We start from the raw sequence: 22974 nt of genomic DNA, 5'->3' as shown, positions 1-22974 counted from the left end.
TATGGGTCTCTCCCTATGGGTCTCCCTATGGGTCTCACTATGGGTCTCCCTATGGGTCTCCCTATGGGTCTCCCTATGGGTCTCCCTATGGGTCTCCCTATGGGTCTCCCTATGGGTCTCCCTATGGGTCTCCCTATGGGTCTCTCTATGGGTCTCCCTATGGGTCTCTCCCTATGGGTCTCTCCCTATGGGTCTCCCTATGGGCCTCCCTATGGGTCTCTCTATGGGTCTCTCTATGGGCCTCCCTATGGGCCTCCCTATGGGTCTCCCTATGGGCCTCCCTATGGGTCTCTCTATGGGTCTCCCTATGGGCCTCCCTATGGGTCTCCCTATGGGCCTCCCTATGGGCCTCCCTATGGGTCTCTCTATGGGTCTCCCTATGGGCCTCCCTATGGGCCTCCCTATGGGTCTCTCTATGGGCCTCCCTATGGGTCTCTCTATGGGTCTCTCTATGGGCCTCCCTATGGGCCTCCCTATGGGTCTCCCTATGGGCCTCCCTATGGGTCTCTCTATGGGTCTCCCTATGGGTCTCTCTATGGGTCTCCCTATGGGTCTCTCTATGGGTCTCCCTATGGGTCTCTCCCTATGGGTCTCCCTATGGGTCTCCCTGTGGGTCTCTCCCTATGGGTCTCTCTATGGGTCTCTCTATGGGTCTCTCTATGGGTCTCCCTATGGGCCTCCCTATGGGTCTCTCTATGGGTCTCCCTATGGGTCTCTCCCTATGGGTCTCTCTATGGGTCTCCCTATGGGTCTCCCTGTGGGTCTCCCTATGGGTCTCCCTGTGGGTCTCCCTATGGGTCTCCTATGGGTCTCCTATGGGTCTCCCTATGGGTCTCTCTATGGGTCTCCCTCCTCCCTATGGGCCTCCCTATGGGCCTCCCTATGGGCCTCCCTATGGGTCTCCCTATGGGTCTCCCTATGGGTCTCCCTATGGGTCTCCCTATGGGTCTCCCTATGGGCTCCCTATGGGTCTCCCTATGGGCCTCCCTATGGGTCTCCCCTATGGGTCTCTCTATGGGTCTCCCTATGGACCTCCCTATGGGTCTCTCTATGGGTCTCCCTATGGGTCTCTCACTATGGGTCTCCCTATGGGTCTCTCTATGGGTCTCCCTATGGGTCTCCCTGTGGGTCTCCCTGTGGGTCTCCCTGTGGGTCTCCCTATGGGTCTCCCTATGGGTCTCCCTATGGGTCTCCCTATGGGTCTCCCTATGGGCCTCCCTATGGGTCTCCCTATGGGTCTCCCTATGGGTCTCCCTATGGGTCTCCCTATGGGTCTCCCTATGGGTCTCCCTGTGGGCTCCCTATGGGTCTCCCTATGGGCCTCCCTATGGGCCTCCCTATGGGTCTCCCTGTGGGCTCCCTATGGGTCTCTCTATGGGCCTCCCTATGGGTCTCCCTATGGGTCTCCCTATGGGTCTCCCTATGGGCCTCCCTATGGGTCTCCCTATGGGTCTCCCTATGGGTCTCCCTATGGGTCTCCCTATGGGTCTCTCTATGGGTCTCCCTATGGGCCTCTCCCTGTGGGTCTCCCTATGGGTCTCCCTATGGGTCTCTCCCTATGGGTCTCTCCTATGGGTCTCCCTATGGGTCTCCCTATAGGTCCTGGTCTAAGGCCATTTGGGATGCAGCTTCCATCTAACAGGCTGATGAAATAACACGTCTCCTGTCTACAAATCACTTCCTGTTGACTGTATAGACCTGTAGACTGACCTGTGGACTGACCTGTAGACTGACCTGTAGACTGACCTGTAGACTGACCTGTGGACTGACCTGTAGACTGACCTGTAGACCGACCTGTAGACTGACCTGTAGACTGACCTGTAGACTGACCTGTAGACCCACCTGTAGACTGACCTGTAGACTGACCTGTAGACTGACCTGTAGACTGACCTATAGACTGACCTGTAGACTGACCTGTAGACTGACCTGTAGACTGACCTGTAGACCCACCTGTAGACTGACCTGTAGACTGACCTGTAGACTGACCTGTAGACCCACCTGTAGACTGACCTGTAGACTGACCTGTAGACTGACCTGTAGACCCACCTGTAGACTGACCTGTAGACTGACCTGTAGACCCACCTGTAGACTGACCTGTAGACCCACCTGTAGACTGACCTGTAGACTGACCTGTAGACTGACCTGTGGACTGACCTGTAGACTGACCTGTAGACTGACCTGTAGACTGACCTGTAGACCCACCTGTAGACTGACCTGTAGACTGACCTGTAGACCCACCTGTAGACTGACCTGTAGACTGACCTGTAGACTGACCTGTAGACTGACCTATAGACTGACCTGTAGACTGACCTGTGGACTGACCTGTAGACTGACCTGTAGACTGACCTGTAGACTGACCTGTAGACTGACCTATAGACTGACCTGTAGACTGACCTGTGGACTGACCTGTAGACTGACCTGTAGACTGACCTGTAGACTGATGCTGCTTCACACCGGTCTACAAATTACCTCCTGTTGACTGTATAGACCTGTAGACTGACCTGTAGACTGACCTGTGGACTGACCTGTAGACTGACCTATAGACTGACCTGTGGACTGACCTGTAGACTGACCTGTGGACTGACCTGTAGACTGACCTGTAGACTGACCTGTAGACTGACCTGTAGACTGGTGCTGCTTCACACCGGTCTACAAATCACCTCCTGTTGACTGTATAGACCTGTAGACTGACCTGTGGACTGACCTGTAGACTGACCTGTAGACTGACCTGTAGACTGACCTGTAGACCCACCTGTAGACTGACCTGTAGACTGACCTGTAGACCCACCTGTAGACTGACCTGTAGACTGACCTGTAGACTGACCTGTAGACTGACCTATAGACTGACCTGTAGACTGACCTGTGGACTGACCTGTAGACTGACCTGTAGACTGACCTGTAGACTGACCTGTGGACTGACCTGTAGACTGACCTGTAGACTGACCTGTAGACTGATGCTGCTTCACACCGGTCTACAAATTACCTCCTGTTGACTGTATAGACCTGTAGACTGACCTGTAGACTGACCTGTGGACTGACCTGTAGACTGACCTATAGACTGACCTGTGGACTGACCTGTAGACTGACCTGTAGACTGACCTGTAGACTGACATGTAGACTGACCTGTAGACTGACCTGTAGACTGACCTGTAGACTGACCTCTAGACTGACCTATAGACTGACCTGTAGACTGACATGTAGACTGGTGCTGCTTCACACCGGTCTACAAATCACCTCCTGTTGACTGTATAGACCTGTAGACTGACCTGTGGACTGACCTGTAGACTGACCTGTAGACTGACCTATAGACTGACCTGTGGACTGACCTGTAGACTGACCTGTAGACTGACCTGTAGACTGACATGTAGACTGACCTGTAGACTGACCTGTAGACTGACCTGTAGACTGACCTCTAGACTGACCTATAGACTGACCTGTAGACTGACATGTAGACTGGTGCTGCTTCACACCGGTCTACAAATCACCTCCTGTTGACTGTATAGACCTGTAGACTGACCTGTGGACTGACCTGTAGACTGACCTGTAGACTGACCTGTAGACTGACCTGTGGACTGACCTGTAGACTGACCTGTAGACTGACCTGTAGACTGACCTGTAGACTGACCTGTAGACTGACCTGTAGACTGACCTGTGGACTGACCTGTAGACTGACCTGTAGACTGACCTGTAGACTGGTGCTGCTTCACTCCTGTCTACCAATCAGCCAGTATCGTAGATCCTCATTTTCAACCAAAACTCTCGTCTTTCTTTTGGAATGGAAGCACAGACCGATGTTGGTGACTTTCTGAACTCCCTCAGCCTCCCTCCCTCCCTCCCTCCCTCCCTCCCTGCACCCTCCCTCCATCCCTGCACTCCCTCCCTCCCTCCCTGCACTCCCTCCCTCCCTCCCTGCACCCTCCCTCCCTGCACTCCCTCCCTCCCTCCCTCCCTCCCTCCCTCCCTCCCTCCCTCCCTCCCTCCCTCTCTCTCTCTCTCTTCCTCCCTCCCTCCCCCCGGTCTCCATCTCTCTCGCTTTCTTCTCCTCCCTCTGTAATTTCCACTCGTCAGTGGCTGATCCGCTACCAATCCGTTTCCTTAATTACAACTCCATCCAAGCAGCGGCGACGGCTGCCGTGGCGACCAGCCAGCCCCTACAGGTGGAGTGGCCAGAGAGGAACGCTGAGTCCCACATGGTTCCTATTATCTCTGGACTCAAAACGATGTAGTGCACTACGAAGGGGAATTAGGGTCCCATTTGGGACGGAGAGCTTGCCCGGAATCTATCCGCGAGGAGAGAACAGTACAACCCTTTTATTATGACAACACTAACTAGTGTCTGTTCTGTTGATATCAGCTAGCTCTGATAGTGGAGGGAGGGAGGGAGGGAGAGAGAAGAGGGAGGGAGGGAGAGAGAGGAGAGAGGGAGGGAGAGAGGAGAGAGGGAGGGAGAGAGAGAGGAGAGATGGAGGGAGGGAGAGGAAGAAGAGAGGGAGGGAGGGAGAGGGAGGGAGAGAAAAGGAGAGGGGAGGGAGAGGGAGGGAGGGAGAGAGAAGGAGAGGGGAGGGAGAGAGAGGGAGAGAGATGGAGGGAGGGAGAGAGAAGGAGAGAGGGAGGGAGAGGGAGGGAGGGAGAGAAAAGGAGAGGGAGGGAGAGGGAGGGAGGGAGGGAGAGGGAGGGAGGAAGAGAGGGGAGGGAGAGAGGGAGGGAGAGAGGGAGGGAGAGAGGGAGAGAGGGAGGGAGAGAGGGAGGGAGGGAGGGAGGGAGGGAGGGAGAGGGAGGGAGGAAGAGAGAAGGAGAGAGGGAGAGAGAGGGAGGGAGAGAGGAGGGAGGGAGAGAGGGAGGGAGGGAGAGGGAGGGAGGAAGAGAGAAGGAGGAGAGAGAGAGGGAGAGAGAGGGAGGGAGAGGTGGGAGGGAGGGAGGGGGAGGGAGAGAAAAGGAAACAGGACGAGATGGATGAGAGTGTGGATAGAAGGAAACAGAAAGAGGTTAGTTTGTATTGGCGTGCAGATCCGTTCCACAGTGTCATTATGAGACAGTACCCTGAGAGAGGACCCTGCTCCAGTCCCAGCTAGCTCTGATAGTGGAGAGAGGGAGGGAGGGAGAGACGACCCTGCTCCAGTCCCAGCTAGCTCTGATAGTGGAGAGAGAGAGAGAGGGAGGAGGGAGGGAGGGAGAGAGAGAGAGAGAGAGGACCCTGCTCCAGTCCCAGCTAGCTCTGATAGTGGAGGGAGGGAGGGAGAGAGAGAGGGACCCTGCTCCAGTCCCAGCTAGCTCTGATAGTGGAGGGAGGGAGAGAGAGAGGACCCTGCTCCAGTCCCAGCTAGCTCTGATAGTGGAGGGAGAGAGGACCCTGCTCCAGTCCCAGCTAGCTCTGATAGTGGAGAGAGGGAGGGAGGGAGGGAGGGAGGGGACCCTGCTCCAGTCCCAGCTAGCTCTGATAGTGGAGGGAGGGAGAGGACCCTGCTCCAGTCCCACCTAGCTCTGATAGTGGAGGGAGGGAGGGAGGGAGGGAGGGAGGGAGGGAGGGAGGGAGGGAGGGAGGGAGGGGAGGGACCCGTACTGGGCCATTGGGTTGGACGTACTGGGCCATTGGGTTGGACGTACTGGGCCATTGGGTTGGACGTACTGGACGTACTGGGCCATTGGGTTTGGAAGTAAAATCCCTAATTGCTGTATCAGCAGCTGGACATCCCTCTAAGTCCCTGTGCTTTTTAATGAGAGGACTAGGCAGGCTGAATTCCAAATGGCACCTTATTCCCTATAGGGCCCTGGTCAAAAGTAGTGCACTACATAGGGAATAGGATCCCGTTTGGGACGCGGCCCGGGGGGCTCAGAGGTGGTGGTGATCAGAACTGGGCTGTTAATTTAAAATGAGAACGGCCTGAACCAGCGGATGGGATTATTCCTAGGGTCTGTCCCAATTTGGGCCCCCCTATTCCCTATATAGTGCACTACTTTTGGCCACAGGCCATGCCCTATCCAGACCACTTTTCTAAATGACACATCTGTGTTTCTATAGGGTGCTATTTTAGGACACAATCCCTCATCATCCCTTGTCTCACCATCCTACTGCAACACAGCGTGTCATTTAGAAGAGTGGTCTGGATAGGGCATGGTCTGACAGGACAGAGAGGGGAGAGGGTTTGTGGGTAACGTAAGCTAAGCTGTTCTTTTGGCATGGCTAGCCCTTGTTGGACATTAGCCATCACAGGCATAGCTGGCTGGATGAAGAGTTTTAGGACGGGAAAATGAATCGTGATGATTTGCTGTTTCTCTTTTCTAATTAAAGCTGCCCCCCCCCCCCCCCCCCCCCAAAAAAAAAACTGCTTTCATACCAAGACACTGTTTGTTCTGTCTGTTGTTTGTGCCGTTGTTACAGAGATTGATAAACAATAGATTTCTATCTTTTGTTTTTGTCCTATCCAATATTAGGTTAACATATGACCTGTGCTTCCATTCCATTACTGTAGCCAGTCTGTATTAAATGTACCTGTAAACATGTTCCATGTAAACCTATTATAGTCAATCTCCCTGTTTGTTTGTTTGTTTGTTTGTTTTGGCATTGGTTTAAGCTTCCTTTAACCGCTTAATTGATTTGATCTACTTAGAGCTCTCCGTTTAATACAATATGGGTTATCTATGGAGCTGTCCTCTGGCCTCCCTAATTCACCCCCCTCCTCCTGTATTTTTTTTTTAGCCTGAACACCCCTCCAGGAACCAAGGTGAAGGTCCTTGGTACGGTCCAGGTGAAGAATGGCATTCTGCTTCTGGACGACTCCAAGATATCCGTCCTGGGAGGGGAGGTCGACCACATGATGGAGAAATGGGAACTGCAAAGGGTGAGGAAGAGGAGGTGTTTTACCCTTCGCTTTACAGCAGACTGTCTCTGTGACTGTGTTCCAAACAGTACCTTATTCCCTACATAGGGCGTGCACTTCAAAAGTAGTGCACTAGACTCTTTATACTATACGGGGAATAGAGAGCTTGCACCTCAAGTGGTAGTGTTTATTACGCTGTTACTGGACAGTTGTTTGTCCTGTCTGGTTCAAAGGACCATGAAAAAGGTTGTCCTGAAGGGCGTTCAAAAGGCCTGGGTAAAGGGCGTTGTAAAGGGCGTACTAAAGGGCGTACTAAAGGGCGTTGTAAAGGGCGTACTAAAGGGGCGTTGTAAAGGGCGTACTAAAGGGCGTTGTAAAGGGCGTACTAAAGGGCGTTGTAAAGGGCGTTGTAAAGGGCGTTGTAAAGGGCGTACTAAAGGGCGTTGTAAAGGGCGTACTAAAGGCGTTGTAAAGGCGTTGTAAAGGGCGTACTAAAGGCGTTGTAAAGGCGTACTAAAGGGCGTTGTAAAGAAGCGTTCAAAAAGCGTTCAAAAGGGCGTTGTAAAGGGCGTTGTAAAAGCGTTCAAAGGGCATTCTAAAGGCCTGGGTAAAGGGCGTTCTAAAGGCGTTGTAAAACCGTACTAAAAACGTTGTAAAGGGCGTACTAAAGGGCGTACTAAAGGGCGTTGTAAAGGGGCGTACTAAAGGGCGTTGTAAAGGTGTACTAAAGGGCGTTCTAAAGGGCGTTGTAAAGGGCGTGCTAAAGGGCGTACTAAAGGCGTTGTAAAGCGTTGTAAAGGGCTGTAAAGGGCGTTGTAAAGGCGTTGTATAGGTGTACTAAAGGGCGTTCTAAAGGGCGTTGTATAGGGTGTACTAAAGGGCGTTCTAAAGGGCGTTCTAAAGGTTTTGTATAGGTGTACTAAAGGCGTTGTAAAGGGCGTTGTAAAGGGTGTTGTATAGGGTGTACTAAAGAAGCGTTCTAAAGCGTTGTAAAGGTGTTGTATCGGGTGTTGTATAGGGTGTACTAAAGGGCGTTCTAAAGTGTGTACTAAAGGGCGTTCTAAAGGGCGTTCTAAAGGGAGCTGTAAAGGGCGTTCTAAAGGGCGTTGTAAAGGCCATTGTAAAGGGCGCTATAAAGGGCTAACTGAAGGCCGTTCTAAAGGCGTAGTACTAAAGGGGGTTTTAGATTTTTACATCAGCAAATAACCTTCAATTCATTACATTTTATCTGTTATCAAAATTATTAAATTTATTCAATGACATTATTCAATGACATTATTCAATGACATTATTCAATGACATTTAAAAAAATATAATAAAATCTTTCTCAAAAACATTTGTATATTGTCCCATACAATAATCTGTTCTCTTAATGATTAAAAAAATAAATATCTAATCTAATTTTATTGGTCACGTAAACATGTTTAACAGATGTTATTGGTCAGGTAGACATGTTTAACAGATGTTATTGGTCAGGTAAACATGTTTAGCAGATGTTATTGGTCAGGTAAACATGTTTAGCAGATGTTATTGGTCAGGTAAACATGTTTAACAGATGTTATTGGTCAGGTAGACATGTTTAACAGATGTTATTGGTCAGGTAAACATGTTTAACAGATGTTATTGGTCAGATAAACATGTTTAACAGATGTTATTGGTCAGGTAAACATGTTTAGCAGATGTTATTGGTCAGGTAAACATGTTTAACAGATGTTATTGGTCAGGTAAACGTGTTTAACAGATGTTATTGGTCAGGTAAACGTGTTTAACAGATGTTATTGGTCAGGTAAACATGTTTAACAGGTGTTATTGGTCAGGTAAACGTGTTTAACAGATGTTATTGGTCAGGTAAGCGTGTTTAACAGATGTTATTGGTCAGGTAGACATGTTTAACAGATGTTATTGGTCAGGTAAACATGTTTAACAGATGTTATTGGTCAGGTAAACATGTTTAGCAGATGTTATTGGTCAGGTAAACATGTTTAACAGATGTTATTGGTCAGGTAAACGTGTTTAACAGATGTTATTGGTCAGGTAAACGTGTTTAACAGATGTTATTGGTCAGGTAAACATGTTTAACAGGTGTTATTGGTCAGGTAAACGTGTTTAACAGATGTTATTGGTCAGGTAAGCGTGTTTAACAGATGTTATTGGTCAGGTAAACGTGTTTAACAGATGTTATTGGTCAGGTAAACATGTTTAACAGATGTTATTGGTCAGGTAAACATGTTTAGCAGATGTTATTGGTCAGGTAAACGTGTTTAACAGATGTTATTGGTCAGGTAAACGTGTTTAACAGATGTTATTGGTCAGGTAAACATGTTTAACAGATGTTATTGGTCAGGTAAACATGTTTAGCAGATGTTATTAGTCAGGTAAACGTGTTTAACATATGTTATTGGTCAGGTAAACATGTTTAACAGATGTTATTGGTCAGGTAAACATGTTTAGCAGATATTATTGGTCAGGTAAACATGTTTAGCAGGTGTTATTGCGGGTGCAACGAAATGCTTGTGTTTCTACTTCCGACAGGGCAGCAATACCGAACAAATTACACCAACATATACCCAATACACACATATCTACACAACATATACCCAATACACACACATCTACACAACATATACCCAATACACACACATCTACACAACATATACCCAATACACACACATCTAATTACACAAAATATACCCAATACACACACATCTACACAACATATACCCAATACACACACATCTAGTTACACAACATATACCCAATACACACACATCTACACAACATATACCCAATACACACATATCTACACAACATATACCCAATACACACACATCTACACAACATATACCCAATACACACACATCTACACAACATATACCCAATTCACACACATCTAATTACACAACATATACCCAATACACACACATCTACACAACATATACCCAATACACGCACATCTAATTACACAACATATACCCAATACACACACATCTAATTACACAACATATACCCAATACACACACATCTAATTACACAACATATACCCAATACACACACATCTAATTACACAACATATACCCAATACACACACATCTAATTACACAACATATACCCAATAGACACACATCTAATTACACAACATATACCCAATACACACACATCTAATTACACAACATATACCCAATACACACACACATCTAATTACACAACATATACCCAATACACACACACATCTAATTACACAACATATCCCCAATACACACACATCTACACAACATATACCCAATACACACACACATCTAATTACACAACACATACCCAATACACACACACATCTAATTACACAACACATACCCAATACACACACACATCTATTTCCACAACATATACCCAATACACAAACACATCTAATTACACAACATATCCCCAATACACACACATCTACACAACATATACCCAATACACACACACATCTAATTACACAACACATACCCAATACACACACACATCTAATTACACAACACATACCCAATACACACACACATCTAATTACACAACACATACCCAATACACACACACATCTAATTACACAACATATACCTAATACACACACATCTACACAACATATACCCAATACACACACATCTAATTACACAACATATACCCAATACACACACATCTAATTACACAACATATACCCAATACACACACACATCTAATTACACAACATATACCCAATACACACACATCTAATTACACAACATATACCCAATACAGACACATCTACACAACTTATACCCAATACACACACATCTACACAACATATACCCAATACACACACATCTACACAACATATACCCAATACACACACATCTACACAACATATACTAAATACACACACATCTAATTACATAACATATACCCAATACACACACATCTACACAACATATACCCAATACACACACTTCTAGTTACACAACATATACCCAATACACACACATCTACACAACATATACCCAATTCACACACACATCTATTTCCACAACATATACCCAATACACACACACATCTAATTACACAACATATCCCCAATACACACACATCTACACAACATATACCCAATACACACACATCTAATTACACAACACATACCCAATACACACACACATCTAATTACACAACACATACCCAATACACACACACATCTAATTACACAACACATACCCAATACACACACACATCTAATTACACAACATATACCTAATACACACACATCTACACAACATATACCCAATACACACACATCTAATTACACAACATATACCCAATACACACACATCTAATTACACAACATATACCCAATACACACACACATCTAATTACACAACATATACCCAATACACACACATCTAATTACACAACATATACCCAATACACACACATCTAATTACACAACACATACACACAAATCTAAATAAAGGAATGGAATTAAGAATGTCTAAATATATACTCAAGGGCGTTCTAAGTTCTTCTCCCCTTTGACCTCCAGAGCTTGGCCAAACACAGCAGGAGTAACATCGGAAGAGAAGGTGGAGCCCCTCCCTTCGTGCCCTTCGGACAGGTACGACCTGCCAATATTTAACTGGTTCCATGCACAGCCAATCAGACTGATTCTCTCTCTGACTAACCAATCAGACTGATTCTCTCTCCGTTGACTAGCCAATCAGACTGATTCTGTCTCCGTTGACTAGCCAATCAGACTGATTCTCTCTCCGTTGACTAGCCAATCAGACTGATTCTCTCTCCGTTGACTAGCCAATCAGACTGATTCTGTCTCCGTTGACTAACCAATCAGACTGATTCTCTCTCTGTTGACTAACCAATCAGACTGATTCTCTCTGTTAACTACCCAATCAGACTGATTCTGTCTCCGTTGACTAGCCAATCAGACTGATTCTCTCTCCGTTGACTAACCAATCAGACTGATTCTCTCTCCGTTGACTAACCAATCAGACTGATTCTCTCTCCGTTGACTAACCAATCAGACTGATTCTCCGTTGACTAACCAATCAGACTGATTCTGTCTCCGTTGACTAACCAATCAGACTGATTCTCTCTTTGTTGACTAACCAATCAGACTGATTCTCTCTTTGTTGACTAACCAATCAGACTGATTCTCCGTTGACTAACCAATCAGACTGATTCTCTCTCCGTTGACTAACCAATCAGACTGATTCTCTCTCTGTTCACTAGCCAATCAGACTGATTCTCTCTCCGTTGACTAACCAATCAGACTGATTCTCCGTTGACTAACCAATCAGACTGATTCTCCGTTGACTAACCAATCAGACTGATTCTGTCTCCGTTGACTAACCAATCAGACTGATTCTCTCTTTGTTGACTAACCAATCAGACTGATTCTCTCTTTGTTGACTAACCAATCAGACTGATTCTCTCTCCGTTAACTAACCAATCAGACTGATTCTCTCTCTGTTGACTAACCAATCAGACTGATTCTCTCTCCGTTGACTAACCAATCAGACTGATTCTCTCTCCGTTGACTAACCAATCAGACTGATTCTGTCTCCGTTGACTAACCAATCAGACTGATTCTCTCTCCGTTGACTAACCAATCAGACTGATTCTCTCTCCGTTAACTAACCAATCAGACTGATTCTCTCTCCGTTGACTAACCAATCAGACTGATTCTCTCTCCGTTGACTAACCAATCAGACTGATTCTCTCTCCGTTGACTAACCAATCAGACTGATTCTCTCTCTGTTGACTAACCAATCAGACTGATTCTCTCTCCGTTGACTAACCAATCAGACTGATTCTCTCTCTGACTAACCAATCAGACTGATTCTCTCTCTGACTAACCAATCAGACTGATTCTCTCTCCGTTGACTAACCAATCAGACTGATTCTCTCTCCGTTGACTAACCAATCAGACTGATTCTCTCTCTGTTGACTAACCAATCAGACTGATTCTCTCTCCGTTGACTAACCAATCAGACTGATTCTCTCTCCGTTGACTAACCAATCAGACTGATTCTCTCTCCGTTAACTAACCAATCAGACTGATTCTCTCTCCGTTGACTAACCAATCAGACTGATTCTCTCTCCGTTGACTAACCAATCAGACTGATTCTCTCTCCGTTGACTAACCAATTAGACTGATTCTCTCTCCGTTGACTAACCAATCAGACTGATTCTCTCTCTGTTGACTAACCAATCAGACTGATTCTCTCTCCGTTGACTAACCAATCAGACTGATTCTCTCTCTGTTGACTAACCAATCAGACTGATTCTCTCTCCGTTAACTAACCAATTAGACTGATTCTCTCTCCGTTGACTAACCAATCAGACTGATTCTCTCTCTGTTGACTAACCAATCAGACTGATTCTCTCTCCGTTGACTAACCAATCAGACTGATTCTCTCTCTGTTGACTAACCAATCAGACTGATTCTGTCTCCGTTGACTAACCAATCAGACTGATTCTCTCTCCGTTGACTAACCAATCAGACTGATTCTCTCTCTGTTGACTAACCAATCAGACTGATTCTCTCTCCGTTGACTAACCAATCAGACTGATTCTCTCTCTGTTGACTAACCAATCAGACTGATTCTGTCTCCGTTGACTAACCAATCAGACTGATTCTCTCTCCGTTGACTAACCAATCAGACTGATTCTCTCTCTGTTGACTAACCAATCAGACTGATTCTGTCTCCGTTGACTAACCAATCAGACTGATTCTCTCTCCGTTGACTAACCAATCAGACGGATGAAATTGTCGTCTCTCTGTGCTCCTCAGAAGTGTGTAAGGAATGAGGAAGTGGACTCCAGAGAGCTGGACACCAGGAAGACTCTGGTCAGCACCAGTGTGGTGAAGACGGCTGACGAGAACGAAGAGTTTGAGAAGCAGAGGCTAGCAGCCATCGCTGAAGTGGCCAAAAACAAAGAGGTGTGTGTGTGTGTGTGTGTGTGCGCGTGTGTGTGTTTGGTTTTATCCCTGTTGTCATAGCTATAGTAACTGGACCACTCATGTCTGTGAAACTCTGTCCGTGTCCCACTGTGTGAGTTGGTTCTGTTTCTACTGGCTTGTTGTATCTTAAGGGCCAGTTTCCCAGACACAGATTCTCCATTGTAAAACAGCTGTTTAGTCCAGGAAGAGACTTTGTCTGTCTGCTCCGTGGGAATCCAGCTCTGAGTGTCTTTTGACCTCCTCTGAAGGGAACTCGGACGTTTGGCGGCGGAGGCAATGCTGGCGGGAACCTCGTTAATACTGGCGGTCGGGACCGGCGAGGAGGAGGAGACCGAGGAGACAGGGACTCGTACCGGCAGAGACGAGAGGAGAGGACGGAGGAGTCCAGCCGTCCAGAGGGAAACTACAGAGAGCTCGGGAGTTACCGGGAACAACCAAACTACCGGGAACGAGGCAATTACCGCGAGCTGGTGAGGGCTTTGACCTTTTGACCCAGTGTTTCCCTTAGCTCTGTGTAGGCGGGTGGGTCTCTTTCCCTCTGTCTAAAAGCCCCCAAACCCCTGGCTCCTTTCAGTTTTAATTGAAAATGTTTGAGATCTTTGTGGTCAGGAGAATAACTCTGGTAAAATATGCCTTGGCTCTCTGGTTCTGGGCTTCACAACAACAACAAGAAGTCAGCTTAATTAATGTGTTTAATCTAGATTCCTGGTTTGCAGTGTCTCTGCTTTAGGTTTTTATTGAGCCGTTTTGGTGTCAGAGTCAGATGATGGTTTAGGGTCTGATTGTGAAATAATGTCAGGGACCCTCATCGGTTTCAGACGATGTGGGACTGGGCCTCAACAACAACGAGTCTTTCATTCAGTTGTGTAATGTAGACTCCTGGCTTGCAGTAAGACCCCTCCCTTCCCCCATTAGGCCGTCTCCCAAAGGGCACCATATTCCCTCTATAGTGCACTACTTTAGACCTGATTCCCCATATAGTGCACTACTTTAGACCCTATTTCCTCTATAGTGCACTACTTTAGACCCTATTCCCTCTATAGTGCTCTACTTTAGACCCTATTCCCTCTATAGTGCACTACTTTAGACCCTATTCCCTATACAGTGCACTAGTTTTGCAAGTAGGGAATAGAATGCCATTTGGGACATGGGCTATGTTTCCTCCTCAGTGCGTCTTGACGGGAGGGGTGGGGGGAGAGGAGGGAGCGAGGTGGAGGGGGAGGGGGAGGATGGGGGAGGAGGGGACAGGAGAGGTGGAGGGTGGAGGGGGAGAGGGGGAGGATGGGGGAGGGGGGGGACAGGAGAGGGTAACAGATTAAGGAGATAATCTGAGGAGTCTCAGTAGAATAGAAAGGCTGTTAATCTTGAGCAGACGACAGTAGAAGTGGTGATGAACTGTGGATGGAGTTTTATGGGGTGAATGAAGACCTGAGAGAGGGAAGATCAAATGGGGGGGGGGGGTGAATGAAGACCAGAGAGAGAGAAGTTAAAATGTGTGTGTGGGGGGGGGGGTCAATGAAAACCAGAGAGAGAGAGGGAAGTTCAAATGGGGGGGTTAATGAAGACCAGAGAGGGAGGACTTCAAATATGTGTGGGGGGGTTAATGAAGACCAGAGAGGGAGGACTTCAAATATGTGTGGGGGTTAATGAAGACCAGAGAGGGAGGAGTTCAAATATGTGTTGGGGGGGGGTTAATGAAGACCAGAGAGGGAGGAGTTCAAATATGTGTGGGGGGGGGGGTTAATGAAGACCAGAGAGGGAGGAGTTCAAATATGTGTGGGGGGGGGGGGGTTAATGAAGACCAGAGAGAGAGGAGTTCAAATATGTGTGGGTGGGGGGGGTTAATGAAGACCAGAGAGGGAGGAGTTCAAATATGTGTGGGGGGGGTTAATGTAGACCAGAGAGGGAGGAGTTCAAATATGTGTGGGTGGGGGGGTTAATGAAGACCAGAGAGGGAGGAGTTCAAATATGTGTGGGGGGGTTAATGTAGACCAGAGAGGGAGGAGTTCAAATATGTGTGGTGGGGGGGGGGGGGGTTAATGAAGACCAGAGAGGGAGGAGTTCAAATATGTGTGTGGGGGGGTAATGAAGACCAGAGAGGGAGGAGTTCAAATATGTGTGTGGGGGGTAATGAAGACCAGAGAGGGAGGAGTTCAAATATGTGTGGGGGGGTTAATGAAGACCAGAGAGAGAGGAGTTCAAATATGTGTGTGGGGGGGTTAATGAAGACCAGAGAGGGAGGAGTTCAAATATGTGTGGGGGGGTTAATGAAGACCAGAGAGGGAGGAGTTCAAATATGTGTGTGGGGGGGTTAATGAAGACCAGAGAGGGAGGAGTTCAAATATGTGTGTGGGGGGGGTTAATGAAGACCAGAGAGGGAGGAGTTCAAATATGTGTGTGGGGGGGGGGTTAATGAAGACCAGAGAGGGAGGGGTTCAAATATGTGTGGGGGTTAATGAAGACCAGAGAGGGAGGGGTTCAAATATGTGTGGGTGGGGGGGTTAATGAAGACCAGAGAGGGAGGTGTCCAAATATGTGTGGTGGGGGGGTTAATGAAGACCAGAGCACTGTATTTATACATGACATTTGAAATGTCTTTATTCTTTTGGAGCTTCTGTGAGTGTAATGTTTACTGTTCATTTTAGTTGTTTATTTCACTTCTGTTTATCTATTCCACTTGCTTTGGCAACGTTAATGTATGTTTTCCATGCCAGTAAAGCCCAGAAAATTGAATTAAGCGAAGTGTCACCTCTCCTAAGTTCCAACATAATAAAGACATTTCAAATGTCATGTTATGTCAATATACTCCCCATTTGAACTCCCCTCCCCCATTTGAACGCCCCTCCCATCCCTCCATCCCCCCTCCCTCCATCCCTCCATCCTCCCTCCCATCCCTCCATCCCCCTCCCATCCCTCCATCCTCCCTCCCATCCCTCCATCCCCCCTCCCATCCCTCCATCCCCCTCCCACCCCTCCATCCTCCCTCCCATCCCTCCCTCCCATCCCTCCATCCCCCTCTCTCTAGGTGGATGAGCGGGCCCTAAGGGACATTATGGAGATGGGGTTTGATAAGGAGGATGCTCGTCAGGCCCTGATGGACAACAACAACAACATGGAGGTGGCTCTCAACAGTCTACTGACGGGGACCTTCAAACCCCCCCCACCCCCCGAGGAACCCAGCAGACCCCCACCCAGAGGTAAGCCCTACTCCCCCCCCCCATCCAGAGGTAAGCCCTGCCCCCCCCCCCCCCATCCAGAGGTAAGCCCCCCACCCAGAAGTAAGCCCTGCTCCCCCCACCCAGAGGTAAGCCCCCCCCCACCCAGAGGTAAGCCCCCCCACCCAGAAGTAAGCCCTGCTCCCACCCCCCCACCCAGAGGTAAGCCCCCCACCCCACCCAGAGGTAAGCCCCCCCCCACCCAGAAGTAAGCCCTGCTCCCATCCCCCCCACCCAGAGGTAAGCCCTGCTCCCCCCCCCCACCCAGAGGTAAGCCCTGCTCCCCCCCCACCCAGAGGTAAGCCCCCCCCACCCAGAAGTAAGCCCTGCTCCCACCCAGAGGTAAGCCCCCCCCCCACCCAGAGGTAAGCCCTGCTCCCCCCCCCCACCCAGAGGTAAGCCCTGCTCCCCCCCCCCCCACCCAGAGGTAAGCCCTGCTCCCCCCCCCGCCCGGAGGTAAGCCCCCCCACCCAGAAGTAAGCCCCCCCCACCCAGAGGTAAGCCTACAACATGACCTACTACGTAATAACTATAGAATCCCACTGTGACGTTTCTGCTGCGTCTGTTTCCTCCATGCAGCAGACAGAGGAAGGGGTCGTGGTCGGGGTCGGTCCAGTAGGTTTGGGGGTGAGGATGAGGAGGAGGGAGCAGGAGGAAGACCGTCAGGACCCAGCACTCTGTTCGACTTCCTGGAATCCAAGATGGGGAGCTTCTCCCTACAAGGTACAGTCCTGTCCTTTACCAATAGTCTTCTCCCTACAAGGTACAGTCCTGTCCTTTACCAATAGTCTTCTCCCTACAAGGTACAGTCCTGTTCTTTACCAATAGTCTTCTCCCTACAAGGTACAGTCCTGTCCTTTACCAATAGTCTTCTCCCTACAAGGTACAGTCCTGTCCTTTACCAATAGTCTTCTCCCTACAAGGTACAGTTAGGAGTCCTGTCCTTTACCAATAGTCTTCTCCCTACAAGGTACAGTCCTGTTCTTTACCAATAGTCTTCTCCCTACAAGGTACAGTTAGGAGTCCTGTCCTTTACCAATAGTCTTCTCCCTACAAGGTACAGTCCTGTTCTTTACCAATAGTCTTCTCCCTACAAGGTACAGTCCTGTCCTTTACCAATAGTCTTCTCCCTACAAGGTACAGTTAGGAGTCCTGTCCTTTACCAATAGTCTTCTCCCTACAAGGTACAGTCCTGTCCTTTACCAATAGTCTTCTCCCTACAAGGTACAGTTAGGAGTCCTGTTCTTTACCAATAGTCTTCTCCCTACAAGGTACAGTCCTGTCCTTTACCAATAGTCTTCTCCCTACAAGGTACAGTTAGGAGTCCTGTCCTTTACCAATAGTCTTCTCCCTACAAGGTACAGTCCTGTCCTTTACCAATAGTCTTCTCCCTACAAGGTACAGTTAGGAGTCCTGTCCTTTACCAATAGTCTTCTCCCTACAAGGTACAGTCCTGTTCTTTACCAATAGTCTTCTCCCTACAAGGTACAGTTAAGAGTCCTGTCCTTTACCAATAGTCTTCTCCCTACAAGGTACAGTCCTGTTCTTTACCAATAGTCTTCTCCCTACAAGGTACAGTTAGGAGTCCTGTCCTTTACCAATAGTCTTCTCCCTACAAGGTACAGTTAGGGAGTCCTGTCCTTTACCAATAGTCTTCTCCCTACAAGGTACAGTTAGGGAGTCCTGTCCTTTACCAATAGTCTTCTCTCTACAAGGTACAGTTAGGAGTCCTGTTCTTTACCAATAGTCTTCTCCCTACAAGGTACAGTTAGGAGTCCTGTCCTTTACCAATAGTCTTCTCCCTACAAGGTACAGTTAGGGAGTCCTGTCCTTTACCAATAGTGTCTTCTCCCTACAAGGTACAGTCCTGTCCTTTACCAATAGTCTTCTCACTACAAGGTACAGTCCTGTCCTTTACCAATAGTCTTCTCCCTACAAGGTACAGTCCTGTCCTTTACCAATAGTCTTCTCACTACAAGGTACAGTCCTGTCCTTTACCAATAGTCTTCTCTCTACAAGGTACAGTTAGGAGTCCTGTCCTTTACCAATAGTCTTCTCCCTACAAGGTACAGTCCTGTTCTTTACCAATAGTCTTCTCCCTACAAGGTACAGTTAGGAGTCCTGTCCTTTACCAATAGTCTTCTCCCTACAAGGTACAGTTAGGAGTCCTGTCCTTTACCAATAGTCTTCTCCCTACAAGGTACAGTTAGGGAGTCCTGTCCTTTACCAATAGTCTTCTCTCTACAAGGTACAGTTAGGAGTCCTGTCCTTTACCAATAGTCTTCTCCCTACAAGGTACAGTCCTGTCCTTTTACCAATAGTCTTCTTCCTACAAGGTACAGTTAGGAGTCCTGTCCTTTACCAATAGTCTTCTCTCTACAAGGTACAGTTAGGAGTCCTGTCCTTTACCAATAGTCTTCTCCCTACAAGGTACAGTCCTGTCCTTTACCAATAGTCTTCTCCCTACAAGGTACAGTTAGGAGTCCTGTCCTTTACCAATAGTCTTCTCCCTACAAGGTACAGTCCTGTCCTTTACCAATAGTCTTCTCCCTACAAGGTACAGTTAGGAGTCCTGTCCTTTACCAATAGTCTTCTCCCTAGAAGGTACAATTAGGGAGTCCTGTCCTTTACCAATAGTCTTCTCCCTACAAGGTACAGTTAGGAGTCCTGTCCTTTACCAATAGTCTTCTCCCTACAAGGTACAGTTAGGAGTCCTGTCCTTTACCAATAGTCTTCTCCCTACAAGGTACAGTTAGGAGTCCTGTCCTTTACCAATAGTCTTCTCCCTACAAGGTACAGTTAGGAGTCCTGTCCTTTACCAATAGTCTTCTCCCTACAAGGTACAGTTAGGAGTCCTGTCCTTTACCAATAGTCTGCTTCCTTCCTGGGGAAGTTTGCATCCTCAAACATTTGTTTGGCGCTTATTTGTTCAGCTTCAGTTGATGGGAACTTGATTCGTCTTTGCACTTTGACGACATAGTGCATCACGCACTGCACTAACCACCCGGCTCACAGAGGACTAGCTCCCCCTGTCCCTGCAAGCAAAAGGCTTGAAAGGTTCCCGATGCTTGGCATCTCAGGGCTATCATGATTTGTAGGATGATTGGAAGAGGGCTTGATCTCATGGTCTTTTTTAAGTTTTAATTTAGAATGTCAGCCAAGTACATGATAGAGTGTGGTGGTCGTCGATATTTCCTCATTAGAACATGGTCAGGGACATGTAGAGGATCCATCCGATCTTTTAAGAGGTCTCTGTGGGTTCTCCCTCTCGAGCAGCTACCCAAAGATCTTCCATCCTTTTTAATGTACAGTGTCATAGTAAGCTTTGAATCACTACATATACCTGTTTGATTATTCTGTTTTTGACTATTGTTATTTTATTAGCAATACATTTAGCTTTGTCATCATTTGATTTTAAATGACCATTTCAACAATTATTATTATTATTATTTTAATATTCATTATTTAGTCAAATATGTCAAAAGCTTTTCAAGTGAAGGTTTACATTGATGTTTTTAGTTATAATGTGTTTTTTAAAATGCTCACGGCCTGGGCCCGGTCTGCACAAGACAAGGGTTCAGCTGTCCTAAAGTTAAGTACATTTCCAAGAAGAAATCCTAAAGCATTATTTTCAAGAATCCCATTTCTTCGTTTTTCTTAGAGGAAGAAACATAGCAACAAAAAAAAGCGCAAGAACATTTCCAATAACTTTATTGAGGAATAGCAACTTTGCTTAACTTTTTTCAGAAGTCTAGTTAAGGAAAAAAAATGACAGTTAAGAAGAAATTTCTTAAAGAAGGATTTGTAAATCTGAGTCCTTTAGCAATAGTGTTCATCAGGGGTTTTTGGCTACAGTTTAAACGCATATTGGTTTTAACAATAAAGAAGCAATTTTATCTACTTCCATTGTCTTCCAAGAGTTGCTGAATCTCCGGTCTCTACTTTACTTTGCTCCTGAGTTCATGCACATTGATGGGAGAGCGAGGTCCCAGCAGGGATCGCTCCCTTCCTCTACTTTTATCCCGCTGTGACGCCTGCTTTCAACCTGACATTTTGTTTCTACAAAGCACATAGCAGTTTGTTACAGCTATTTGTGACATATTTTGAAAAGGGTAGTTTTCTCTTCCAGGTAGATAATACCTTTCTTTCTGTTCCTGTTTTTCTTTCTGATTCAAACTCCAGCATCAAAGATGAACTGTCATTCAAAACTCCTTCAAGTATTGTACATTTTTATAAGAAATATAGACTTTTGTAAGAAACGATGTACTGTGTAAATCTGTGTTGAAGTGGCTCCATGAACATGTACCGTTCTCCTCTGGAGACCAGGGTTCATAGTCTCTAGTCCTGTAGTCCTGTCTCTGGTGTTATAGTCTCTGGTGTTATAGTCTCTAGTCCTGTAGTCCTGTCTCTGGTGTTATAGTCTCTAGTCCTGTAGTCCTGTCTCTGGTGTTATAGTCTCTGGTGTTATAGTCTCTGGTGTTAGTCTCTAGTCCTGTCTCTGGTGTTATAGTCTCTGGTGTTATAGTCTCTAGTCCTGTCTCTGGTGTTATAGTCTCTGGTGTTATAGTCTCTAGTCCTGTCTCTGGTGTTATAGTCTCTGGTGTTATAGTCTCTAGTCCTGTAGTCCTGTCTCTGGTGTTATAGTCTCTGGATGTCAGAAAGTGAATTCACCAATTTGTAAGTCGCTCTGGATAAGAGCGTCTGCTAAATGACTTAAATGTAAATGTAAATGTAGTCCTGTAGTCCTGTCTCTGGTGTTATAGTCTCTAGTCCTGTCTCTGGAGTTATAGTGTATGGTGTATATCTGTGTTGAAGTGGCTCCATGAACATGTACCGTTCTCCTCTGGAGACCAGGGTTCATAGTCTCTAGTCCTGTAGTCCTGTCTCTGGTGTTATAGTCTCTGGTGTTATAGTCTCTAGTCCTGTAGCCCTGTCTCTGGTGTTATAGTCTCTAGTCCTGTAGTCCTGTCTCTGGTGTTATAGTCTCTAGTCCTGTCTCTGGTGTTATAGTCTCTAGTCCTGTAGTCCTGTCTCTGGTGTTATAGTCTCTGGTGTTATAGTCTCTAGTCCTGTAGTCCTGTCTCTGGTGTTATAGTCTCTAGTCCTGTCTCTGGTGTTATAGTGTATGGTGTATATCTGTGTTGAAGTGGCTCCATGAACATGTACCGTTCTCCTCTGGAGACCAGGGTTCATAGTCTCTAGTCCTGTAGTCCTGTCTCTGGTGTTATAGTCTCTGGTGTTATAGTCTCTAGTCCTGTAGTCCTGTCTCTGGTGTTATAGTCTCTAGTCCTGTAGTCCTGTCTCTGGTGTTATAGTCTCTGGTGTTATAGTCTCTGGTGTTAGTCTCTAGTCCTGTCTCTGGTGTTATAGTCTCTGGTGTTATAGTCTCTAGTCCTGTCTCTGGTGTTATAGTCTCTGGTGTTATAGTCTCTAGTCCTGTCTCTGGTGTTATAGTCTCTGGTGTTATAGTCTCTAGTCCTGTAGTCCTGTCTCTGGTGTTTTAGTCTCTGGATGTCAGAAAGTGAATTCACCAATTTGTAAGTCGCTCTGGATAAGAGCGTCTGCTAAATGACTTAAATGTAAATGTAAATGTAGTCCTGTAGTCCTGTCTCTGGTGTTATAGTCTCTAGTCCTGTCTCTGGTGTTATAGTGTATGGTGTATATCTGTGTTGAAGTGGCTCCATGAACATGTACCGTTCTCCTCTGGAGACCAGGGTTCATAGTCTCTAGTCCTGTAGTCCTGTCTCTGGTGTTATAGTCTCTGGTGTTATAGTCTCTAGTCCTGTAGTCCTGTCTCTGGTGTTATAGTCTCTAGTCCTGTAGTCCTGTCTCTGGTGCTATAGTCTCTTGTCCTGTAGTCCTGTCTCTGGTGTTATAGTCTCTGGTGCTGTAGTCCTGTCTCTGGTGTTATAGTCTCTGGTGTTATTGTCTCTGGTGTTATAGTCTCTGGTGTTAG

General features: G+C 46.9%; 1 protein-coding gene across 1 annotated transcript in view; it reads left to right on the top strand.

Annotated features, from left to right (window-relative positions):
• Positions 1-22974, top strand: part of LOC135535889 (tudor domain-containing protein 3-like) — a 79647-nt gene that overhangs the window by 15389 nt on the left and 41284 nt on the right. The window contains 6 exon segments of the mRNA XM_064962300.1: positions 6698-6839; positions 11365-11436; positions 13633-13782; positions 14052-14273; positions 16829-17000; positions 17598-17741. Coding sequence (XP_064818372.1) covers positions 6698-6839; positions 11365-11436; positions 13633-13782; positions 14052-14273; positions 16829-17000; positions 17598-17741 — 902 coding nt within the window.

Source organism: Oncorhynchus masou, unplaced genomic scaffold, assembly GCF_036934945.1.
Source record: "Oncorhynchus masou masou isolate Uvic2021 unplaced genomic scaffold, UVic_Omas_1.1 unplaced_scaffold_528, whole genome shotgun sequence".
Taxonomy (NCBI): domain Eukaryota; kingdom Metazoa; phylum Chordata; class Actinopteri; order Salmoniformes; family Salmonidae; genus Oncorhynchus; species Oncorhynchus masou.
This window is presented reverse-complemented; position numbering and strand designations above follow the sequence as displayed.